The sequence below is a fragment of the Exophiala viscosa genome (assembly GCF_022695815.1).
Source record: "Exophiala viscosa unplaced genomic scaffold EDD37scaffold_1, whole genome shotgun sequence".
In the NCBI taxonomy this organism is placed as follows: Eukaryota; Fungi; Ascomycota; class Eurotiomycetes; order Chaetothyriales; family Herpotrichiellaceae; genus Exophiala; species Exophiala viscosa.
In genome coordinates this window covers 262,429-285,139 of record NW_026944353.1, presented here as the reverse complement: position 1 = coordinate 285,139, position 22,711 = coordinate 262,429, and the positions used below count along the sequence as shown (strand labels likewise).

Sequence of the window (22,711 nt, the reverse complement as noted above, 5' to 3'; positions counted from 1 at the left end):
TGGTTTGTCCTGTGTCACAGTGTCCTCCTTATGCAACCGTAAACCCTGGCGCCGTCCCCATCCCGCAGGCAATAAAGCATTCTCATCGCTGCTGAGGCCCTCCCTGCGGAATGACAGAGGCAAGGGCATTTGCAGCAATATCTCTTACAGGTTCGGCTGGATATGCAGCAGTTGTCTCTGCAAACACCACAATGTACCTGACGAACACGAGGACGTTCATGACTTGGCAAAACCCAGGTTTGAATGTCAAATGTGGAAGAGGAAAGAGATGATGCCAATCGAGAACCCATGACAAGTAAATTGGGTACTCACGATACTAGAACTTCCCAGCTGGAAAGTTGAATATGGGATCTAGGACAAGTCCTCAGGAGGAAATGATCACGAGTCGACTTCGAGTTACCAACTCAGTCGAAACTGGTGACCGTCCTCTTGTGGCCATACCATCGTTCAGTCTCCCTTTCCATCTCCTCGACGATGCACTCCCGCTGTTTCAGCCACGTTTTTATGTCCCGGTATTATCCTTTCGTCGCGGTTTGGCATCTTGAGAGCTAAGTTGTCCGAACCGCACAATGAGGCTGCTGCGATCTTGAACAAGGATCGATTTGGCGCTGTGCCTTTTGGCGCTGCCTCGGGCACTGGCAGCTCGCTTGCGGCGATGCTCTTCAACTTCTGAGAGTCTCGACCTCGCGTTTCATGCCTCACCAGAAGCTGGTCATGTCGTGCTCGGCATCGAAGGACTGGTTCCTGGTCAGGCTGACAAGGTTGGCGAAATGGAGAAGCCGCAGGTAGCCGACAAGGGTCGAAGGCTGAGCTTCAAGGTACATGTTAGCGGCTGCCTGCAGCTGAAGCTCACCCTCGTGATTCAAATGTTTCACGTCTGTGCCAACCAATCTTGAAAACTGTGGTGTATGTTCACAATGTTGATTTTAGCTATTGTGTGAAGAACAGAGTTCGAGTATCTCACATCTTAATCGAGGGCCTATGTACTTCACGGCGGAGCTTTCCCTGTCAAAGGAAGGCTTTCGGGCCACAATCATGGCGTTCTTCCCGGCCAGCTTCCCCCACTTACAACCGTATGTTGCAATCTGCTGCAGACTCGCTGACGGGGACCGACGTTGCGACGAAGCTGTGGTAAGCAATTTCTGACACAAGTGTTTGAGCCAATAGGACCAGCGGAATTGATTCACTCTGTTTCTGCTGGACGAGTCACCATTGCCAAAATTCGAAGTCTGCCCCAACATATCATGAATTCTTCTCGCTCTGAATTAATCTATTGTGGACTGTCGACATTCGTGCCCTCCATTCAATCGATCAAACGCTCGAAAAATGGAAGGACCTGCATTCCAATGCCTCCCTCCATGGGTTAAAGCAAAGCTCTCACCAAAGGCAATTGAGTGCATTCAGAAGGTCCACGACTGGGTTGAGAATGAGTGTATTCCAGCCGAAGAAGTTATGAAGGAGCAACTGAAGAAAGACCGATGGCAGACTCCGCCGCTAATGGGCGAGCTGAGACGTAAAGCAAAGGCGAGGGGCCTATTTAACCTATTCCTTCCACATCATTTCAAAGAGAGCCCCGGGCTTACGAACCTGGAGTATTCCTGCTGCGCAGAAATCATGGGGAGGTGTTATTGGGCTGCACAGGTAAGGTGTCCTTCCACTAAACCCATTGTCCAGACTACTTATCTGAGTGCGTGCTAGACCATGAATTGCCACGCTCCAGAAACAGGAAACATTGAGCTGCTTGCGAAATATTGTAACGAGGAGCAGAAGAAGAAATGGTTGCAACCCCTGTTAGACGGCACCGCCTCGTCAGGATACTCCATGACAGAGCCAGAAGTCGCATCTTCTGATCCCACACAGATCGCGTGCCGCATGGAACGAGACGGGCGAGACTACGTGCTCAACGGCCGGAAAATCTTTGGAAGCTCCTTGTCTAACAAGGACCTCACCTTTTACATCCTCATGGCCTGCTCGGATCCCGAGAACCCCAATAAATGGGCCCGCCATTCCATGGTCATCGTCCCGGTCAACACGCCTGGTATCACACATGTCCGCAACCTAGATATCATGGGCTACGACATGGCCCCGGAAGGCCACGCAGAATGTGTATATACGAACGTACGCCTCCCTGCAGAAAACATCATACTAGAAGAAGGCCGGGCCTTTGAAATAGCGCAGGGCCGCCTCGGGCCTGGCAGGATCCACCACTGCATGCGTCTGATCGGGCAATGCGAGCGCGCGTACGAGCTCGCGCTGATCAGAAGTATCGATCCCCGAAAAAGGCCACGGGGCAAGCTTATCGGCGAGTTCGATTCCAACATCGAACGGATCGCGCAGATGCGGCTTGAGATTGACTCCTCCAGACTCGTTGTCCTGAATGCGGCCGACACGATGGACATTTCTGGCAATAAGGCGGGTAAATACGTTATCGCCCAGAGCAAGATCTTGGTACCGTCTATGGCGGCGCGTGTCATCGATGAGTGCATGCAGTTGTACGGTGGTCTGGGCTTGACTCAAGAGACTTTATTACCTGAGATGTGGACGTATGCCCGGTTTGTCAGACTCGCCGACGGACCAGACGCCGCGCATCGCTATCAGGTTGGGAGGGCGGAGCTGCAGGCAGCTCCGGTGTTCAGGGAGCAGCATCAACGATATCAAGACAAGCGGAACGAGTTGGCGAAGAAGCATCGTTTGCAGTCCGGTCGCGCTCTTCTGTAATCACCTCAACCAGCCCTGTAATTCGAAGCGTCTCTGGGGGTCAAAATTCGAGGTGCTGGCGCCCTTCAGTATCACATCACATCCCCAGCCCTGTGAAGGGTAGTGAGGGCATAGAGGCCCAACGCAAGGTGTACAATGCCCTGAGTGGCAACGATCCGGTTGGATCCGGTTGAAGGGAGTGAGTTGATGGACAATTCGAACGATAGTTCAGGTCGGTTGTATACGAGCTACAGCGCACTCAAGCCGACCTTTCCAAGGTTGTCATGCACGGCTTCAAGTAAGGTATGACGCTCTAAGATGCTGTAGCTTTCCTGAGAGGATGGGATATAGTAACAGCTGGTCACGTAAAAAGGACAGCACTTGGAAGCGAAGCTATCGGTACTAGGTACCTAGGTACTTCTGTGATCATCTCAATCAAGGCCTTTGCCTTGTATTCGAGTCTGTAGTTCCACACGCCGTGGTCGAGCTTGCTCTAGTCTGTTCAACAACCCTGCAGTTGTCTGAGTCAAACTAGTCGGGTCGATCAACGTAATTGGCTCTGGTACCCGTCTTCCTCATCGGGCGTCTTGACGACTCCGTTCAAACAGCAAGTGCGATATGAGTTCTCCGGTCCATAGGATCGTAGCGAGTGCCGGATCCAGGACTCAGTCTGGCAATGGTGAAGCGTTGACCGAAGTCACAGTCTTTGTTCTTCACATTACCACTGGTCCATGCCACAGTCCGCTGAAACCCTCCTCACTTGCAAGAGCCGGACTCAACTCTCCCGGAATCATCCTGTTCCTGTTCCTGCCCAGTCTTCTTCTCCGTCTCCATCCCCAACTCCTTCAACATCTCATTCACACTCCTCGCCCTACCCCCAGTCCCGTCCTCTCCCAGCGTCTGATTGTGTTCATCTTCAAGTCTAGAGATCTCAGGCCTGCCTCTTTCCTTGTCTGCACGTTCATCCCTCTCCATCTTAATCACAGCCCAGCGCACGTTGAGACTCGCATTCCACCCCTCTGCCTCGTCTGACCAGGCCCACGTCCTCGGTCGTTGGTTCGTGACCATCTCTGCTCCAGCATACGCACGAGTTCAGGCGAGCGAGGCTCGAGAAAGACCAGCTTGGTGATGCGATACCAGCCAGCGAACTTGAATGTGCGAGCCATGAGGCGTTGGTCGTGAGCTCGTCCTTGTGCGAAGATCACCCTCCTTCTTCCCTCTGCACTCATTTATTGACGCCTTGGCTGCGTCGGATGCAAGATTGACATCGGGTCCGGGGTCCAAATTATCAGCAAGTCCAGCCGGGAGCAAGTCTAAATTCGACTTTGTAAAGATGATGCCCTCTTTCTCACAGCGTGGATTGGCGTCATTGAACAGCAGCATGTAGCTGACCACATCTGGGGTCTTTGAGGAGGCATGGAGCGTGGACTGCTTGAAATCCTTGAAGGAGTCATCAGTGATGCGGGACAGTATTGAGCAGTTTTTCTCGTTCTTTTCCCCCTCTCATACAAGATGGATTCTATCTTCAAAGCATGGCCGGGCGACAAGACAGCTCGGGCAGTTCTCCTTGCATTATCGCACGCCTCACGATATTCATTGGCGTTGCCGCAGAATAGGGGGCACGAGTCGAAGCCGTTCAGCGAAAGTAAAGGCGTCTCAACCACCATCTCCTCCGGCAGATGAGTGCGACCAAGATACTGCCAGCAAGGTCGTGGCCGGTGGTCCCATTCGCTCTTCAGACAAGGTCTAGTGCTTCGCCGAATTGAAAACTTGGATCGATTCACGTTTGGCTTAGATCTGACCAACTACTTCGTCTTGAAAGGCGATCTATCGTCAAAGGAGAGCGTCTACTATATCAACTTATATCACTGCCAACTCTTTCTTGACCCAGATTTCTCGCAGCTCTAAGGTGCAGAATTCGTCCACATCTGTACAGATCATTCATGAGAGCTCTCCCTCTTCTCAAAGTCGTCAAATTCCACCCGCAGGTAGCGCCACGATCTCTGCTGGCACGTGGACTTTATGTCTTGGGGAGGGGCTCTGTTTCCCCTTACATATTTACCCTCGGACAGATGTTCATCGTTTCGGGCTCAACCTTCTATTAGCAACTTTGGTGAGCAACAATGCTTCCAGAGTGAGAGCCTTAAAACCCGGAGTTAGTGCAAGGGCGTGAACTAAGGTCAATTAGTTCCATCTAAGCGCAAAGGTATCAGGTCAAGCTCCATGTTTGCGGTCGACATCCTCAGCTGTGCTTATTTAGATGCCTACGAAGTACCTAATCCCAGAGTGCAACTTACGAAAATGCTAGATGATGTCGGCAAAAGGGGTTCTGTGTAAGTTATGCCTAAAACAGGGAATTGTGGATCTGTGACATTCTGTCAATTCTTCGACGACAGCCTGATCGGGTGGGGTTCCAGCCCTGCACCTGCGCGCATATGATTTTTGCAACGTTCAGACTACGCCGAGAATGCCGGGAATCCTCTTCGTTTCCGAGAAAAGTCATGGTTCCCTATATGCATATGATGACGGAACAAAATTATCACGGGCTCAGCCTTGAGCCAACACAAATCAAGGGGCGTACCAACTCGGTGCTGGCCATGCGGTCGTGAAGAAGCTGCCGAAAGCGAATGAAGATCTCGTAACCACTAACCCTTCAATGTATGCTAGCCAGCGGTTCGATCTTACCGCGGCGAGCGTTGCATGACTGCTTACCTCTACAAAGTGTATAGTATGGAATCTTTCACGAAGGCGGGTGGCCTAGTCCCGTGTTCCGCAGCACTAAAGAATGAAGCAGAACGCGGCAAAGCCAGGCTCGGCTTTGCTCGAGGGCGAGGCTGACATATCACGCATTTGGGATGTTGGTGGAAGATCATCAGAACAGGTAAATCCTAAAGTCTGCCAAACGTCGATCAATTTGTTGCCAAAGAAACGTTGATCACCTGGATTATCCTTTGCAGCGCACGAAGTGGCACTCCACAGTATTCAATAAGATGGCAGTGTTTATGGAAGAGACATCCATGGATAACGTAATTGACAAGGTTGAGGGCAGGAACAATCTTGTGGTTACGGATCAAGAGAACGTCCTCCGGGCTTCCAAGGAAAAAGCTGCCTTCAAGCGAACACCCAAATTTCCACTGGAGAACGTGCCCGGCAAGCTCCCTCACGCACGCATACCCGACGATGTTGACGTGGCCAGTGTCGCGGCGAAATGCGTTTCCAACTTGAACACACTGCAGTCCAGCTCCTTCGCCGACGGCGCAATCTGGCGAGACCTTTATGCTCTGACTGGTCTGCCTAGGACCTTCTTCGAGCGTACTCAGATACTGCCGGTATGGAAGGAAGTTGGGGCATATCAGCGCGCTAGAGGTTTCTCGCTCGTCCCAGGAACAGCCCGTGTCATTTCCTTTGGTCCTGAAATTGGATGGATACAGGCGAGCTATCGGTTTGAAACGTCGGGAATACCGGCAGCAATGTGCTCAGGTTTGATAGGAGTGATACCCGATGAAGAAGGACAGTGGAAAATCTGGCTCCTGACAACGGTTCTGGAACACTTGAGAGGCTTTCCGAGTCCAGATCGTTTCCCTCAAGCTTCAGACGCCAACTATGACGTTACTCAGATCAAACATTCTGATCCTTATGAGTGTGTTGTCGTAGGAGCTGGCTTTGCAGGCCTCTGCATGTCGGGCCGTTTGAAAGCACTTCACGTACGATATCTTACACTGGAGAGGAACGCGAGAGTTGGTGACAATTGGATGAAGCGATACGATTCGCTAAAGTGTAGGTCGCCTGGTGGTTACAAGCTGAACTCGTGTTGACCTTGAATTCTCACAGTCCATACGGGCCGTGACTTGAGCAACTTTCCGATGGACAGGATATTTACGGAAGACGACCCGTACCACCTGACTCGAGAAGACCTGGCCCGAGGCTATGAGACTTTCGCGAACAGGCATGAACTTGTAGGTTATTGGCTGGCTGACCATCGGATTTTGCTTATACTGACATGAAGAATAGAACATAAGGACGAAGTCCACTCTCAAAGCTGCCTCGTATAACAAGGAGCAGGAGTTCTGGACCCTCCAGGTAGTCCAAGACGATGAAGAAGTGCTGGTCAAGACACGCCATCTTGTCTTCGCAATGGGTAGTGCAGGGACCACTCCTGTCATGCCGCAGCTTAAAGGCAGGGTGAGGCTCATTGCCGTATGTTCTTTTGGTTCGAAGACTGACCAATATTGTCAGGAGCTGTTTAAGGGCACTGCAATCCATTCAGTAGAGTACAGCAACTCTGACGCTTTTGGAGGGAAAAAGGGGGTAGTTGTTGGAACGGCAAACTCTGGTGAGAATAAGTGATCGTTCTGCTGCAATAGAGTATTGACATGAGCATAGGTCATGATGTTGCGGATGATATGCTGAGGGCAGGCCTCAGTTCCGTAACCATGATACAGCGTGGCAAAACGCGTACGTCTGCACTCTGCTCCAGCCCGGCTTGATATCATGCTCATGTCGTTGGCAGAAATATACCCAGCTGAATACAACAGCGGTTGGAGTGATCGTGAGTCACCAAGATCGCTGTGTAAATGAGGGGACTGACAAGGATCTAGCCATATATGTACGTTCTGCATCGACTGTTCTCGACGCGAAGATGGCGATTCCATTGCCATTTTCATCCGCTAGCAACACGATGGCCCGTCACTGACAGCTAGCAACCATCACAGAACAAGCACGTACCTATAGAGGTAGCGGATCGAGCGGCGATAGGTCTGCCAAATTCCATAATCAGACAGATGAATAAGGGTGGCTACAAAAAGCTCTCTGCTCAGGAACCTGAAAGATATGCAGCTGTGGAGAAGGCAGGTTTTCGGATTGAGAAAGATGTCGACATCTGGCCTTTGCTTTGCGGCAAGCAGGGCGGTCATTACGTCGACGTTGGAACTTCCAAGAAGATTGGAGATGGGCTGGTACGTTGCAATCGCTTCGTGAAATGGTCGATGTGTGACAGGCTGACCTCATGTGATTGCTTCAGATCAAGATCAAGAACGACGCCTCGTTGGTAGGCTTCACCGAGTCTGGCCTGCTGTTCGACGACGGAAGCACGCTCGAAGCAGATTTCGTCGTGTTCTGCACAGGGTTTGCGAATGACGCTCGAGACCTAGCCATTGACATTGTTGGTCCAGAAGTTGGCGAACTGCTTGACGACTACTATTTCGTTGACGATGAGGGTGAAATACGTGGAGCATGGAAGCCTCAAGGCCGTGAGTCACCCATCACCCACTCTCCTTACATCTCGCATGATCGTGAGCCGCGCGGACAAACAGGGATCACTAGACTGACAATCCTTGTTGGTAGATCCTGGTATATGGTATACTGGTGGAGGTGTACCGTTCGCCCGATTCTTCTCGAGGTTTCTGGCGCTTCAGATCAAAGCGGACATTATGGGAACACCTTTGAAGCTTTACAGAAAGAAAGGCTCAGAGATCACAGAGGGAAGAACACCTGCATATAGGTTTGCGTTGCCACAGAGGCGCACGGGGAGTTCAAATTGCATATGATGCCCTGTTGACGGACTGTGGTATGAGTGACTTTTCATGTCATTTGCTACCTTTACATATCTCGATAGCCCTGCCGTACACCGCCATTGTTGATGCATCTCTCTCACAGAGCTTCGAATCGACATTGGCATCTATCATTTTCATCGAAATGACTTCCACAGGAGTAGCAGAAGTCGGCACCACACACGCACTCCATGTCGTTACAACCGTCGACACGCTCAACCAGATTCAAGCATTTGGGACACTGTTTCCATTTGTTTTGATGCCCTAAATCCTTCAAAGCCTTGAGATCGGCATCATCGACTGGACAGATCAGTCTGTCGCGATCTTCGCCCAAAGAATGCCTAGAAAACTCATTTCTGCAACTCAAGCATGTCAACTTGGCACAATCACCACAATAGCGAAGCTCATCACTGATCTGGTTGTTTTCCGGAATGAAAGCCGAGCATCTCTGGTCGGCGCAATACAGTGGTCGGTCTGCGTTAGATTCCTCCTCGATCGCCTCGTAGCGTTCGACAACTTCTCTGTCTAACAAATTGCTCCAGATGTATATGTGCAATGGTCTGCCGCAGCATTTGGGTGGAAATGACGCTTTCTTCGCACAGCCAGCGCGGAAAGGTCGTTCAGACATTTTTGACAGTAGGGACATCGGCATTCGAGATATTGTAATGAGTTGATGTCGAACTCTTCCCTACAAGCTGTGCAAGTACCTAGGCGGGTTTGAAGTTGAGCAGACTGTTGTGTGCCCCCAGAAATTAGAGCCAGCATTTCCAAAAAGAGTGTGTGTTGGCCAGGGCCGCCAGGCTCAGCCAATGCTTCTTGGAGGAAGGAAACTGGTGGGGTTTGGGAAGGTTCGTGAGTTCTTGAGCGGTTCTCAGCATTCTCATCTCTCGTAAGAGCATCGTCATCTTCGTCCGTGGGCGATCGTGCAGAAAGAGACGACATATTCGTCAAGAGGCAGTCGATCGAGGGAACGCTCCGGTGTATGGCACAGGCATGAATGGATCGGGGGCGTAGATTGCGTCGAAGGCAGTCAATGAGGTTGAAATCGGGACTTTTGACGGACGGAAAAGACTGAAAGACTGTGGATGACGCTGTTTCGATGTCTTCCCTCGCTTGCTACCGCAATCAGAGCAGCAGAAGAACTTATGGGGCGTATGAGGCCGCTGAGCAAAGCTGATGAGTATCAAACATGCTGAGAAGAAGATTTTGAAAGCAGCTCGGAGGTGACTGCTATGGACTGTTGCGATGATCAAAATGTAGACTATCAAGGCTTACCAGGGCGCGGGCGCGGACAGGCCTGATGCACGTACAAGCTGCCCATGCGAAACGCATCATCGACGACATAATCGACAAGGTAAAAAGACCTGCTAAGCCAAGAGGGTCGCGCTCTGTGAAAGAACAATCCGGAAGGAGTTGGCTGACCACTCTCGTCGATCTGCGCGAGGTGCATTTTCAATGTCTTGTACACTTGAACAAGTTTGACGAGACCATAATCCGCAACTGGTACCGGCGGCTGCTCGCATAACAGCTAAAGCCATCAATTGCACAAGCTAGACGAGCAAAAGAGACGGTTGATCCCTGAGACGGAATCTGTGCTCCTCCTAGTACCTCCATGGATCGGACACGAGAAAGGAGGGTCGCCCTCCGACATGATCAACGCACATGAAAGGCCCAGAAAGGGACATTGTCACTCCCAGTCAAGCGACAGATATCTATATATATTAGCTCTTGTTGCATATGTTGTTATTGGGATTGAATCTGGTTCAAAGCCGAACCTCATAAAGAGACCAGGCTGGACAGTGCTTTGGGAGAGCAAGGAATGGAAGCGGCGCGAGGTGACTGTCGCGATGTGACTGTCGCGATGGGGTCCTTCACCAGGACAGCCGACCAAACAAACCATACAAGCCAAGCATCCAGTCATGGGGACGACACGTGAGCGCGAGATTGGCGCAGTTTCTCCGAGTCGGACAACGGAAGCTTTCGGTCAAGGTTTGGAGCTGGTTGTTGTAACTCCTCATTCTTCAAATCCCCCATTAACAGCTTTTTGATCTTCATTGATCATTTTCAATTCTATTCTTCCCAGCGTCAACCCTCCCTTGTTCCTTCGATCATCTTACAGCCAACATGTCTTTCGCACGACAGATGTTCGGACAAGTTCAGCGCCGGGCCTTCACGGTCTCGGCTAGACAGGTGAATACCAGATCCTCCAATGCTCCATGAAATTCTGAGCTAATCATCATGTTCGGTAGTCCTCCAAGGTCACCGTCCTCGGTGCCGCAGGCGGTATCGGCCAGCCGTTGTCCCTGTTGATGAAGCTCAACCCCCGCGTTTCTGAGCTCGCTCTCTACGATATCAGACTCGGTCCAGGTCCGTTCATCCGCAGACTATAGACAAGATCAAAGAGGATTGACGAATGGTCGATGAACAGGTGTCGCAGCTGATATCAGCCACATCAACACAAAGAGCACAGTCAAGGGCTACGACCCAACTCCATCAGGTCTGCGGGAATGCTTGAAGGGTTCTGAGGTCGTTCTCATTCCGGCTGGTGTTCCCCGAAAGCCTGGCATGACCCGTGACGGTATGAGAAAGCTGCATCACACTGGAAATCATGGCTGATAGAGTCCTAGATCTGTTCAACACCAACGCCAGCATTGTCCGCGACCTTGCAAAGGCTGCTGCCGACGCCGCCCCAGACGCCAACATTTTGGTCATCTCAAACCCTGTATGCTGCTCTCCAGGAAATGGACATCTCATGTTCTAACCACAGAATACAAGGTCAACTCGACTGTCCCCATTGTCCGCGAGGTCTTCAAGAGCAAGGGAGTCTACAACCCCAAGCGTCTCTTCGGTGTCACCACTCTAGATATCGTCCGAGCCTCGCGATTTGTCTCCGAGATCAAGGGCACCGATCCCGCTACCGAGAACATCACTGTCGTCGGTGGTCACTCCGGTATCACCATCGTTCCTCTGCTCTCCCAATCTGGAGCTGGCGACATCACTGGCGAGAAGCTCGATACCCTGATTAACCGCATCCAATTTGGTGGTGATGAAGTCGTCAAGGCCAAGGATGGAGCTGGTTCTGCCACCCTCTCTATGGCCATGGCTGGTGCTCGCATGGCTGAGAGCTTGTTGAAGGCTGCACAGGGCGAGAAGGGTGTTGTGGAATGCACTTTCGTCGACAGCCCATTGTACAAGGACCAAGGTGTTGACTTCTTCTCTTCCCCGGTTGAGCTTGGCCCAGATGGTGTCCAGAAGATCCACGGAATTGGCAAGATCACCAAGCACGAAGAACAGATGTTGGAGGCTTGCTTGGGTGGTAAGTCTCAACCAGACCCTACACTATGGCAACATGGCTAACGTGATTACAGACCTCAAGAAGAACATTCAGAAGGGTGTTGACTTCGTCAAGGCCAACCCATAGATGAACATCTCTACTTCATCGTGGATGAATGTATGTACTAGAAGCGCGGGAGTTGCAGCATTTTGGACAAGTCATGCTAGGTGTTCATCGTCTGGGAAGATACCATCTCAAGCCTGACAAATCCGAAAAACTCCATATCCTGCACTTTTAGTCCGCGCCCAGACTGGCTTTCTTTCTTGCTCTGTGCGAGTATGTAAAATACGGACTCATTCGAAGTCCACTTCCTCCATCCCATAACAGACGTCATACCATTCACCAACAAGTTACCTTCGTTCAGGAACACTTGCTTTCCCAACGCTCACGGATCCGCTATCTTCAGAATGCTTTTCCCTAGATTCTCACCCTTCAGCATACCCAAAAATCCATCGATCGCATTGTCCATGCCGTCAGTAATATGGTCTATGGACTTTAGCGAGCCATCGGCGATCCACTTTGAGACATTGGCATCACGCTCCTCCTGCCATTGCCTGATGTTGGGGTCCAACACGATGAACCCCTGATACCGAAGACGCTTTCGCACTACGGACCCGTAGTTCTTGATGCCGTAGGGCGTGGTGTTGCTCCCGTTGTTGTATGTGCTGATCGCGCCGCAGGCTATGATCTTGCCGAAATCTTTCATGTTGGCGAGGGCTACGTCAAGGAGTTCGCCGCCGACGTTGTCGAAACTACTCAAAGTCAGCATGTGCAGTGCCGGGCGGAGAAGCACTTACTAGATATCCAATCCGTCTGGCGCGAGACGTTTGACAGCATCAGACATCTTTTCGGTTTTGTAGTTGAAGCCTGATGTGAAGCCAAGCTCTTTGGTTATGAAGTCGAGTTTCTTGTCGTCGCCGACGGAGCCGATGACCTTAGGTTGTGGTTAGTATTGGAGAATCATGGGTAGCATGGAATGAGACGTACATGAAGACCCTCGCGGACAGCGATTTGGCCGACCATTTGACCTACAGCACCAGCGGCGGCAGAAACGAGTATCATATCGCCCTTCTTGGGCTGGCCGATCTCGTGAAGAGACCCGTACGCCGTCATTCCGGTCATGCCTAGCGGTCCCAGATAAGCTGTCAGCGGGACGACGGTTTTGGGGTGGATGATTTGTGTTCTTTCGACCTCGGATTCATCGACAGCTGAATATGACTCGGTGTAGTGGCTCCACAGGATCACGGTGTCGCCTGGTTTGAACTTCGGTGTGTCGCTTTTGAGGACTTCGCCGATCACACTTACGGAGACGACGGGTTTTCCTGGCTGCATGGCCGGCGAGTACGACTTGATGCTGAGGTCTCGCATTCGTCCTCGCTGGCTCGGGTCGTATGCGGCATAGAAGTTCTTGGTGGTGAAGCCACCCTTGGGAGGTTCGCCATCTTCATCGAAAGTGATGTCTTCGACTGCTAGGTCTTTGCCGGGGACGGGCCACCCATCTGGGATGGACTTGTAGATGAAAGCTTTGTTTTGGACCATGTTGACGGACGAGAACGATGGACAGATTTGGACAAAGCGTGGTCGATGTTGATGGATGTCTGGGTAAGTCCACCGGGGAAAATTAGCAACTTTATAGGTGTATAACTTGAGCGGCTATATAGAGGGTATACACGGTCAATTCGAGTGCACTGTAACAGGCCCAGCAACAGTCATCAGGGGGTTTTGTAAGCAGTTTAACCGTCAACAACTCGGCGATAACTTTACTAACGCCTCGGCACGTTGACTGGCCGCTAGGGTTTATTAGTAATAATGCTTTTGTGCATAGTAATCTCAACGCATAAAACAGTATCGCCAACGTAGGTGGTAGATAGAGTGATAACGGGAGTTTGGGTCTTTGGCTGCTCGTTGTTGCTGACAATTTGAAAGTATGTCTAGGAATGTTCAATGGTCTCCATCAGCAAAGAGGAAATCCCGTGCGTGTCTCACTCAGCGGGCTAAGGCCGCTATAGTCATCATCGATAGGGGTTCCCCGCACCTAGCTGGACTGGCACTACTGGACATGACCAGTGCCTGCCAGTCTTCCCCAGGAACAACTAATGAAAATAATTAATTAAGTTTATTGATAAACCACCAGGCTAGGCTGCTGTACATACACGGAAAAATTATTAATAAACTTGTATGTCCTTTGAAGAAGCCCTTTCTAAGTACTTTTCTCAACCTCGACCTGGCTGCAGTTCCATGTTTCGTCTAGCCAAGTCACGTTTTCTGGCTTCAGTCACGGTAAGCTTGACTCAAATTTCTCGCTAGCCGCATGCACTCCCACTCCCACTGCCTCGCAGCAGCTGCACTTTCAACGAATTTGATCTTATCGACCATTTGGGTGGTTGTTTTGAACTGTCTCACCACTTCGGCCGGTTTGGTTCTTGTTGTCTTATTTGTTGCATTCCAGCGTCTTACCTTGCTACTTCGCCCTCGACTTCAACAATTTTGTTGTCCTTGTTCCATCTCTACCCGAAGATCTCACAATCATGGCTGTGCTTCCAAGTCCCCATGACCTCCAGCAGCGTTTGCACGACTATCGTGCATTTGATGAGGCTCGACAATCCGAGTTCGACTTCCTCGTTCAATCCTGTTTAAGATTAAACACCGAGAGATCTACACTGCAAAGTGACTTGGACGACGAAAGAAACACGCGCCGCTCCTGGAAGAAACGTGCCGAAGATGCGGAAGCCCTCCTTCAACGCAAGTTTGTCGTGGTTCTCGTTGACGGAGATGGCTACCCATTCCGCAAAGCCTTTTACGATGCCCTTGCGACTTCTGGAGGTTCCAAAGCCGCCAATGAGCTATACAACGAAGTAATGAACAACCTTAAGACCGCCGAAGCTTTTCCAAGTATCAATGCTGATTGCGACGTACTTGTCAACATCTATGCCAACAAGAATGGCCTGGCAAGAGTGCTAACTGCCTGCGACTATATCAATCACCCTTCTCAAATTGATCAATTCTTCTGTTCTTTCACTCAAAGTCGAAGCCTGTTCCAATTTATCGACTGTGGTCATGGTAAAGAAAGAGTGGACGCAAAATTAAGAGGTGAAGGACAAATTGCAACTCTACCAATAGCATGATATTGACGATCTTTGCAGATACCTTCCGATTCTATGCCTATAACGCACAGTGCCAGCGCATATTTCTGGCCTGCTCTCATGACAACGGTTATATTGCAGAGCTCGACAAATACCGTCATGATATGATAGTGGTGCCAAAGGTCATGCTAGTCCACGCAGCCCAGACACCGTCAGCTGCCAAAGCCTACGCACACCTACCGTTCAAACACACCAGATTCGATAAGGTCTTCGAAACCACAGCGCTAGATATTACCACCAAGATGGATGCGGCTTTCTCAGCAACTCATTTGAGTGAACCGTATGTGGATACAGCAAAAACGCAGCAGGCTGTGAACGAAGCAACACCAATTCCAACCAGGTCGACTCACTCTTCCGATAACAGTGCACCAGGCTTGCAACCGTTGACACCGGTGAACTTGAATACGAAAAGCACCTCACAGGTCGCCTCCCCGCCCCCACCAGCCGAGGTAGCCAGAACTAAACCGCCTACTCCAGCTAATTCAGCTAACGGCACGGCTGATACTAAGAAATCGATTCCTATCAATCGCTTTGGTCAGAGAATCGACCTAAAACTTCGCATGCCATCAACTGCGGAGATGGACAAGTTCGAAAACCGGATTTCCAGACGCAAATTGTGCAATGAGCATCATCTCCGAGATAACTGTGAGGCGTACGGTTGCCGGTTCGATCATGACCCAATTGATGCCAGCATGAGAAACACTCTTCGATACAAAGCCAGAAGCATTCCATGTGGTCAAGGTTCCAAAAGCCGCCGGCTAGACTGTTTTTATGGGCATCAGTGTCCTTGGGGCAACGACAACTGCTTTAACCAGAAATGCGGCTTCATCAAGAACGGACTCCATGACATCAAGGATTTAGAGATTGCTCGATTCGTTCCAGCAGCGACAACGACTTATTGATGGATCTATGTTCAAAAGACCAACTGTATGGCGGAGGACGAGGAGCTGCTGAGATACGAGACGCTCTTTTCTCCACGATTGAGGGCGGCGAGGACTGTAGTGAGCAAGCGATGTAGAAATGGAAGATATTAAACCTTCAATTATATGATCAGTCATGACCAAACACATGTGACTCGTTATGAAGAATGAAGGTACCTAGGTACTTATCCATATCTGCCCATGGGAGGACCGCGGATGGGAGATATATGTCTCATTGTAGTGTTCAAGGGTCTCCCCCGGATCGACACACGTCACGCTACGCGTCCAAGCGAGCGAAAAGGCAAACTCATCCTCGTACTTCTCCACCAATTCATTCATCCATCAACAATGCGATCTCATCATTTGGTCTCGTACCACCTCCTCATGCGGTCGCAAGGCAAATCGACAGGTACAAGACACATTAATTGCATGCTAGGCATCTCTAGGCATCAGGGACCCGGTATCGTCCCGTTCAGCCTTACTGCTGATGTGGTATCAACCACGTTATGTTTGCCTGCTCAAAGAAAGCATCAGGCTTCAGAATCTTGAAGAACGGTCAGATTGACTCACATGCTACTTCTCATTCTGCCGGACCTTTGACCGTGACTTCCACTTTGATTCACTTGCTCCTTCATCGTCACTGCCTGAATGAAAACTGCTCGCGCCCACCAATTCTTCCGTCAATTCCTCCCTCTCTTTCACCATCACCCTCCACATTGGCCTCTTCACTATTTGTTCGTTGTTGCATGCATAGTTCCTTTCCTACAACATGGATCAACCTACAGACCTACCGGGCGCAGAGGAAGCCTCAAAATGCTCGGCTGAGAAGGGCGAGCCTTCCCTTACCATCAACCTCGCTGCTGACAATAGGCTTCAGAAGGCTGGCAAGAACAGTCACAAGTCCAAAACCAGTCAGCCTCCGGATCGCAAGCGACTCAAGCTTTCAGAAGATAACCCAAGCGATTCGATCCACTCGTCGGACCTTCCGAGCAATGATAGCTCTACTTCCTCCGACAGTGATGCCTCTATCGATCCAGATGCCGCGAAAGATCTTGTGAAGAAGTTGAAGGCCAAGTTACGCAAAGCAAAGGTGAAAGAGGCAGAAGCTCTGCGTAGAAACAACGAGAAAAAGGCTGGGAAGAAGAAGGCCGCAGCTCAGCGATCATCAGACACTGATGGAAGTGAAGATGAACCCAGCGTCGTGAAGTCTTCAGCCAGTCCAGCAGAGGCAGGACTACGTGATCTCCAGACGCGTCTAAAAGATCTCAACTTTGGTCTCAACAATTCTGATGTCACACGTATCTTGTTTGACAAGTTGCCCGTTTTCGAGAACGGCAAAGGCAAGCCCATCTTGGAGAGCTCCTTACTACCGGAGCCAAAAACAGTCAAACCAAAGAACAACAAGAAGCCTTCCCAGCTCAAGGTAGCATACAAGCGTGTCGATCAGCTTTGGGATGAGACCATTCACAACTACAAGCTCACCAAGACCGTCAAGAACACTGGGGATTCTGAATGGGATCAATACATCTTCACCGTCCGTCGAAGATTCGACACAGAGCACAAATATCTGGGGACCATCGTCGACATCAAATCGAGACCGCTCAAAGAATGTCTACAGGTCGTCTTTGAAGGCATTCAAGGTGTTAGCCTCCACGACTTCAAACCCCAAGTCGACCCCAATATGCTCTTCCTGCACCTGGAAGACATGCGGTCGTATGTGGATCTGTGCCAGAACGCCGCCGTTAATAGCGACCGCATTGGGGGCAAGGAAGACCTCGTTGATGAGCATTCGACCAAGGCAAAGCATCTAGAGGTGATGGTCAAGTACCTCGACAAGGACTATGATGAGACCAAGAAGAGCCTCCGCATGCTGGAAAATGGTCAGATCACCTTTGACCTTCTCTGGGCTCTGTATAAGCCTGGAATCATTGCCTACTGTGCGACCTACGGCGATCACGAGGAACCTCGTGCTTTCAAGATTGACGCCGCGACCAAACAGACCCACTTTTCGAAGGGTACCTGGTACAGCGTCGAGGGGAGATACCTCGACTACGATGGCAAAACCTTTGGAATGACAGGCTGTCTTGATGAAGTGCCCATGTTCGAAGGAGCTCGTGATATCACAGACTTGGAATGCTATCCATTGAAATACCACAAAGATGCCGAAACCCTCGAGGCCGAGCTGATCCAACGAGGCAAACAATTTGTGTCTCTTCAAGGCATGAACTACCGCTACTACAACAGCATGGCATACCAGAGAGTTAAGAAGGGCGTCATGAAGATCAACATCGATGGTCGAATCATGGTTGATGCAGCGGTTCATCGTCGAGTCAATCCTAACTATCGGAGCATTCCTTTCAAACCGAAGACCGGCGCAGCTCCCCTCAAACTTGTCGATGCAGAGGAAGGGAAACTTGAGTCTGAACAGGAGAGCAGCACTGACGAGGTTGTTGATCGCCCCAGATGCAAGGTACGGAAATACCGATTTCTTCAAACGGCGGACGGCAAACGAGTTGTCCTTGACATTACCGGTGACAAGAGCACCGTCATTGACCGGGACTTTGTCGCAGATCCGAAAGAAACGATGCATGAATTCACCTCCGAAGAACTCATTGTCGCCAGTCCCGTGGTTCTAGGTTTTGCTTTCGCCGAGAAGCTTTGGTTAGAATTCAAAGTCTCTGCTATTTCCGAAGTGGTTTACAATGCCGAGGCCTTCGACTCACTTGTCCTTCCGGAGAGTCAGAAGTCACTCGTCAAGGCTTTGGTGTCAAGCCACTCCTTCCAGGGTCACAAGAGTATCGATGATATTATCTCCGGTAAAGGTCGTGGCTTGGTGGCGGTGCTGCACGGCCCTCCTGGCACTGGAAAGACTCTGACAGCAGAAGGCATCGCAGATTTGCTCAAACGCCCATTGTACATGGTCAGTGCCGGAGATTTGGGCACGGAGGCCACCAGACTGGAAAAAGAGCTGCAGAATGTTCTTGACGTTGCTCACAGCTGGGGTGCCATTCTTCTCCTGGATGAAGCCGATGTGTTTCTTCAGGAGCGCTCCATCCACGACATCCATCGCAATGCCTTGGCGAGCATCTTTCTGCGGCTGCTGGAGTACTTCCAAGGCATTCTTTTCTTGACCACCAATCGTGTCGAGACGTTCGACACTGCCTTTGTCTCCCGAATCCACTTGTCGTTGCGGTTCCAGCCCCTGACAACAAAGGCCAAGAAAACTGTATGGAAGCTTTTCATCGACCGTGTCAAGAAGCAAGAAGGGATGGAAGTTGCAGAAATTCGGGAGTCAGATATCACAGACTTGGCTCGACGTGATGTCAATGGACGACAAATCAAGAATCTTGTCCGGGCAGCTCAAGCTTTGGCGGTTTATGAGGACGTTCCCCTCAGCATGATGCACATCCGACGGGTTATTGACGTGGTGGAGAACTTTGAGGTGGATCTCAAGGGAGGAACTGGCTTTACAGATGCGATGAGGAGTGAGTGCATCTACTCTAGTGCTCATCATGACTTTGCTAATACGCGAAATAGGTTACACTTGAGGAGTTGGACTGCTTGGACATCTTGAGGACATCCATTTGTGCACGGCATGGGTCACCAAGTTTTGGACGCTGCAGGTCGTTGGGGAGAACAGGCTCACATCTTTCATTGTGTTGGCGGTGGTCCTCGTGAGCAATTGGCGTTGGGCCGTGTGACATTGTTTCTTCTCCTCATGGCGTCTGACATGGAATAAAAACATACTGTACACTTGTACTCAGCTTTACTGCGCGAGATAACCCCCGTCTACAACGATGGACGTTCCCGTGATCCAACCCGCACCCTCCCCAGCAAGAAACACCGCTGCCCTCGCAATATCGTCAGGTCGTCCTGTCCGCCCCCAAGGATGTAAAGAGCTGAGCGTCTGTCCCACATTCTCACCACGAGCATACATATTCTCGAGCAGATGCGTATCCGTGAACCCCGGTTGTATAGCGTTAACGTGAATCCCGTCCTTGGCATATTCGAGGGCCGTGGCCTTGGTGAGTTGCATCACCGCGCCTTTGCTGGTGCTGTACTACAAAACGTCAGAAAGTTGTGTCGGTCAATCATGGGACAAACCGAAAGACTCGTGTTCCAATGGCACAGTCTTTCGCGAAGAAGAATACTTACGGCTGAACCGCCTGCCAGTCCGACACTGCCTAGGATGCTGGCTAAATTCACGACCCAGCCTCTGTGTACATCGGAGCCTGACCGGCCAAAGGTAGGATGCGGCTCTTGAGCCAGAAATTGCGCGACAGCATGTTTCGTCCCAAGCCAGACACCTCTCACATTGACGGCGAGGGTCTTGTCCAGGACAGAAACGTCGGTTTCGTGGATCCGTTTGAAAGTGCCGTCGTAGGAAGGCGATGAAGATTCGGCAGATATTCCAGCGTTATTCACGATGATGTCCAGGCGTCCATACCGTTCCACGGCAAACTTCACGGCCCCTTTGACGGACTCTTCATCCGTGACATCGCATTTGACATAACTTGCCCTGTCCACATCGGGCTTGGTACTAGGGTAGTTCTTGTTGACGAGGTCGACGGTCGGCGTGGTGTAATCCGCCTTGTTGATCTGCTCTATAGTCGGGGCGGCGGGTGGAGTCGGACCCAAGTCTGCATTGACGATGTATGCTCCCGCCGCGGCGTATGCTTGCGCGATAGCCCTCCCCAAGCCGGAGGAGGCGCCTGTTATGAGTGCGATTTTGTCCTGGAGAGAAGCGATGTTACCTATTGGTGAGTTTGCCATGGGCAGTTGAGAGACTTGTGGTTGGGAAGTGCCGTTCTGCGCCATGTTCGTAGTCTGTTGTCAGTGTCAAAGAAGAGGGAGCAGTAACGAATTGCCGCGATGATATCTCAAGGTCTGAAGGTACCGTGTGGATGTTTGTGTGTAATTAGGAAGGATCCAGGACTGCAGCAGCAAAGGAGCGGGCAAAGGGGATAGCCATGGGCGGGGGCCGGGCAGAGACTGATATATACTTTCTTGCATACCCTCCGGTACGGCGGTACTTGACCGACATGTAAGCCACGCGCTCTCCGTGCTATGGTGTTTCATAGTGGAGGCATGGGCTTCGGTAAGAGTATTCTGACGTTCCGAGCAACAACAGAAAGATTTGCGGGGAAGACACAAAAGCCGCGTTTGACCGAGGCTGAAGAAAAAAAAGGTAAATGTCAGAAGATTCGATTCTCTGGCTTCCTAGGAAGTGTTTCGCGAGTCAGGTCGATCCGACAAATTCAAAAAGCCTTTCTGCCTGCACAAAATTCCTGAGATGCAATGTGCCGGTGTTCTTCGACAGCCACAGACAAGCACAAAACTGTACAAAGGTCATCATCCATCGTAGCCTCATTGGGCTTGCAAATGTGCTCAATCAGATATTTCCCCAACGCCAGATACTCGCCTAAATGCTAGATGTCATGTCGAAACCGATGCTGTTATCTTGCTTTTCTCCGCGAGTCTGAAAGCCTGTTCCAATTCGTCGTCACTGTCGTCGGACAGTTCGTCCAGGATTCGATCAATCAGAGCTGCCTTGTCGATCGGAGGCCGTCCATCAGAAAAGGCAACCTTCTTGGGCGAAGTCATCGAAGTCTGACTAAACTGATTCCTAAGCGGTGATGTTTGTGATGATATTGGAAAAGGGACCGATCTTGGTAGTGATGATTCCTGCGACGAGTGTGTCGAGGGATTGTATCCTGAATTACTGGGACTGGCCATGAAGAGTAAAGTCTCGACAGCATCAGCTTCCATGGCGGCATTTTGGCTTGGCGTCCGTTGACTTGTGGTAGGTCTTGAGATGTGCATGTGTCTAGCGTGTACTCCGGGCCCATGCACGCCGTTTGGTGCACGTCTACGACGCGAAGAACTGGGAAGGATGTCAATTGGTGGCGCCAATGCCCGGCGCGCTGCGACCTGAGGACTTCCCGACATGTTGACCAAACCTCGACTCTCGAGGGCGACTGTGCTGTCTGAGGAGTCGCTCTCGCTCGATTCGCGTTGATATTTCCTCGACATGGCACTGCGTGGAGAAAGTAGGGTTTGTGTCTTGGGTGAATGTTGAAATCCTGATATGGTCGATCGAGGTGACTGGGAAGCCAGCGACTCGACCTCGTCAAATGAACGCGTCTGCCAGCCATTCTGTACTTTGATCATGGCGTATTTCAGCTTGGTGCGGAGTTGCTGTGAGAGCTGCATAATGTTAGCCTGTTGCTTAACTTCAGTCACACAACTACCCGACACGACTCACCTCAAGCACATTCCCACTCGTGCCGCTTGATACCATACTCGAAGTCCTAGAGTGACTGGCGCCGTTTGCTTGGGTGACAATGTCCGCCAGACCATTCACACTAGACCTCTTGTGTTGACCACTTGCCGTCCTTTTCGTGCCTGAGAGACTGTCTGGCAGAGGACTCTGAGAACGTGATGTTGACCTTTGCTTTTGCGAAGGATCCTCCCCTACCCCGTCTACAGAATGCTCCTTCTTCTCTGACAACCCTGGAGATCTTGTACCCTGAGAGTCAAGCTGACTGGATATGGCAGAGGTGGGTGGTGTGTATTCCTCTTGTTCTTCATGGTGGACTTTGGAGATTGCAGCAGTAGAAACATCGCTGGTAGATATGTTTAGTGTTGTCGGTCGTGAGGATGAAGATTGTGATAGACTTGAGTCTTGTGAGCTGCGCGGAGGATGGGCATGATCGCTCGGTGAAGCTGCAGACGTCAACGGTTGTGGATCCAGCATGGTTGACGCATGCGCGGCGGCATGTTGCATGTTCGGTCAGTCCCGTTGGCCGATCGCGTGTAGGACTTTCGGGGCGAGCGATACAGGGCGAAGAGTGGTGAGAATATTGTGTTGTGAGTATGATAAGGAAGAGGAAGACAGGATATCGGTCGGGCGAGCCAGCAGGACAATGATGAGAGTGATCACGAGGGTTTAGTCGCGCGTTCCAAAGCAGGTCGTGGACTCGTGGACTCGTGATGGTGCGTGCTAGACAGTGGAGTTCGGGTTGTTACTCGGTGTGCTGGTGCTGGTGGGGGCTTATTGGGAGGGTC

The 22,711-nt window shown here is 50.9% G+C and overlaps 9 protein-coding genes across 9 annotated transcripts; 5 read left to right on the top strand and 4 right to left on the bottom strand.

Moving 5' to 3' along the window:
* Positions 1–1,326: 1,326 nt before the first annotated feature.
* Positions 1,327–2,718, top strand: EDD37DRAFT_655063 (acyl-CoA dehydrogenase family member 10; the record flags this gene model as incomplete). The annotated part of the gene is made up of 2 exons (XM_062818737.1): positions 1,327–1,641; positions 1,699–2,718. 2 exons carry the CDS (start codon positions 1,327–1,329, stop codon positions 2,716–2,718), a joined length of 1,335 nt encoding a protein of 444 aa, XP_062674328.1.
* A 735-nt stretch (positions 2,719–3,453) lies between these two features.
* On the bottom strand, positions 3,454–3,765 carry EDD37DRAFT_603373 (uncharacterized protein; the record flags this gene model as incomplete). The annotated part of the gene is made up of 1 exon (XM_062814640.1): positions 3,454–3,765. The coding sequence occupies one exon, from the start codon at positions 3,763–3,765 to the stop codon at positions 3,454–3,456; it is 312 nt and encodes a 103-aa protein (XP_062674327.1).
* A 1,949-nt stretch (positions 3,766–5,714) lies between these two features.
* Positions 5,715–8,243, top strand: EDD37DRAFT_644236 (flavin-containing monooxygenase; the record flags this gene model as incomplete). Its single annotated transcript, XM_062817479.1, has 10 exons — positions 5,715–6,474; positions 6,529–6,653; positions 6,709–6,879; positions 6,934–7,030; positions 7,081–7,152; positions 7,208–7,246; positions 7,296–7,303; positions 7,410–7,652; positions 7,718–7,988; positions 8,041–8,243. The coding sequence occupies 10 exons, from the start codon at positions 5,715–5,717 to the stop codon at positions 8,241–8,243; spliced, it is 1,989 nt and encodes a 662-aa protein (XP_062674326.1).
* Positions 8,244–10,370: 2,127 nt separating this feature from the next.
* EDD37DRAFT_644235 (malate dehydrogenase, NAD-dependent) lies at positions 10,371–11,667 on the top strand (the record flags this gene model as incomplete). The annotated part of the gene is made up of 6 exons (XM_062817478.1): positions 10,371–10,436; positions 10,496–10,613; positions 10,675–10,824; positions 10,874–10,968; positions 11,022–11,562; positions 11,615–11,667. The coding sequence occupies 6 exons, from the start codon at positions 10,371–10,373 to the stop codon at positions 11,665–11,667; spliced, it is 1,023 nt and encodes a 340-aa protein (XP_062674325.1).
* A 298-nt stretch (positions 11,668–11,965) lies between these two features.
* Positions 11,966–13,119, bottom strand: EDD37DRAFT_603370 (uncharacterized protein; the record flags this gene model as incomplete). The annotated part of the gene is made up of 3 exons (XM_062814639.1): positions 11,966–12,332; positions 12,378–12,514; positions 12,568–13,119. 3 exons carry the CDS (start codon positions 13,117–13,119, stop codon positions 11,966–11,968), a joined length of 1,056 nt encoding a protein of 351 aa, XP_062674324.1.
* Positions 13,120–13,788: 669 nt separating this feature from the next.
* On the top strand, positions 13,789–15,803 carry EDD37DRAFT_614412 (uncharacterized protein). The gene is made up of 2 exons (XM_062815538.1): positions 13,789–14,670; positions 14,724–15,803. The coding sequence occupies exons 1-2, from the start codon at positions 14,109–14,111 to the stop codon at positions 15,623–15,625; spliced, it is 1,464 nt and encodes a 487-aa protein (XP_062674323.1). The 5' UTR covers positions 13,789–14,108; the 3' UTR covers positions 15,626–15,803.
* A 1,218-nt stretch (positions 15,804–17,021) lies between these two features.
* Positions 17,022–19,217, top strand: EDD37DRAFT_557698 (P-loop containing nucleoside triphosphate hydrolase protein; the record flags this gene model as incomplete). The annotated part of the gene is made up of 1 exon (XM_062813720.1): positions 17,022–19,217. A coding segment is annotated over one exon (2,196 nt), but the record flags the coding sequence as incomplete, so codon positions are not given.
* A 192-nt stretch (positions 19,218–19,409) lies between these two features.
* Positions 19,410–20,416, bottom strand: EDD37DRAFT_655061 (short chain dehydrogenase/reductase SDR; the record flags this gene model as incomplete). Its single annotated transcript, XM_062818736.1, has 2 exons — positions 19,410–19,703; positions 19,799–20,416. 2 exons carry the CDS (start codon positions 20,414–20,416, stop codon positions 19,410–19,412), a joined length of 912 nt encoding a protein of 303 aa, XP_062674321.1.
* A 591-nt stretch (positions 20,417–21,007) lies between these two features.
* EDD37DRAFT_6178 (uncharacterized protein) lies at positions 21,008–22,686 on the bottom strand. The gene is made up of 2 exons (XM_062815767.1): positions 21,909–22,686; positions 21,008–21,850 (listed from the first exon to the last, which is right to left on the bottom strand). The coding sequence occupies exons 1-2, from the start codon at positions 22,428–22,430 to the stop codon at positions 21,080–21,082; spliced, it is 1,293 nt and encodes a 430-aa protein (XP_062674320.1). The 5' UTR covers positions 22,431–22,686; the 3' UTR covers positions 21,008–21,079.
* Between the last annotated feature and the right edge of the window lie 25 nt (positions 22,687–22,711).

Bases quoted from the DNA above. Each gene is read 5' to 3' on its own strand.
- EDD37DRAFT_614412 (XM_062815538.1), top strand. From the start codon at position 14,109: ATGGCTGTGCTTCCAAGTCCCCATGACCTCCAGCAGCGTTTGCACGAC. The intron at 14,671-14,723 runs GTGAAGGACAAA...CGATCTTTGCAG, and splicing joins AGTGGACGCAAAATTAAGAG to ATACCTTCCGATTCTATGCC.
- EDD37DRAFT_6178 (XM_062815767.1), bottom strand. From the start codon at position 22,430: ATGCAACATGCCGCCGCGCATGCGTCAACCATGCTGGATCCACAACCG. The intron at 21,851-21,908 runs GTGAGTCGTGTC...AACATTATGCAG, and splicing joins CGAGTGGGAATGTGCTTGAG to CTCTCACAGCAACTCCGCAC.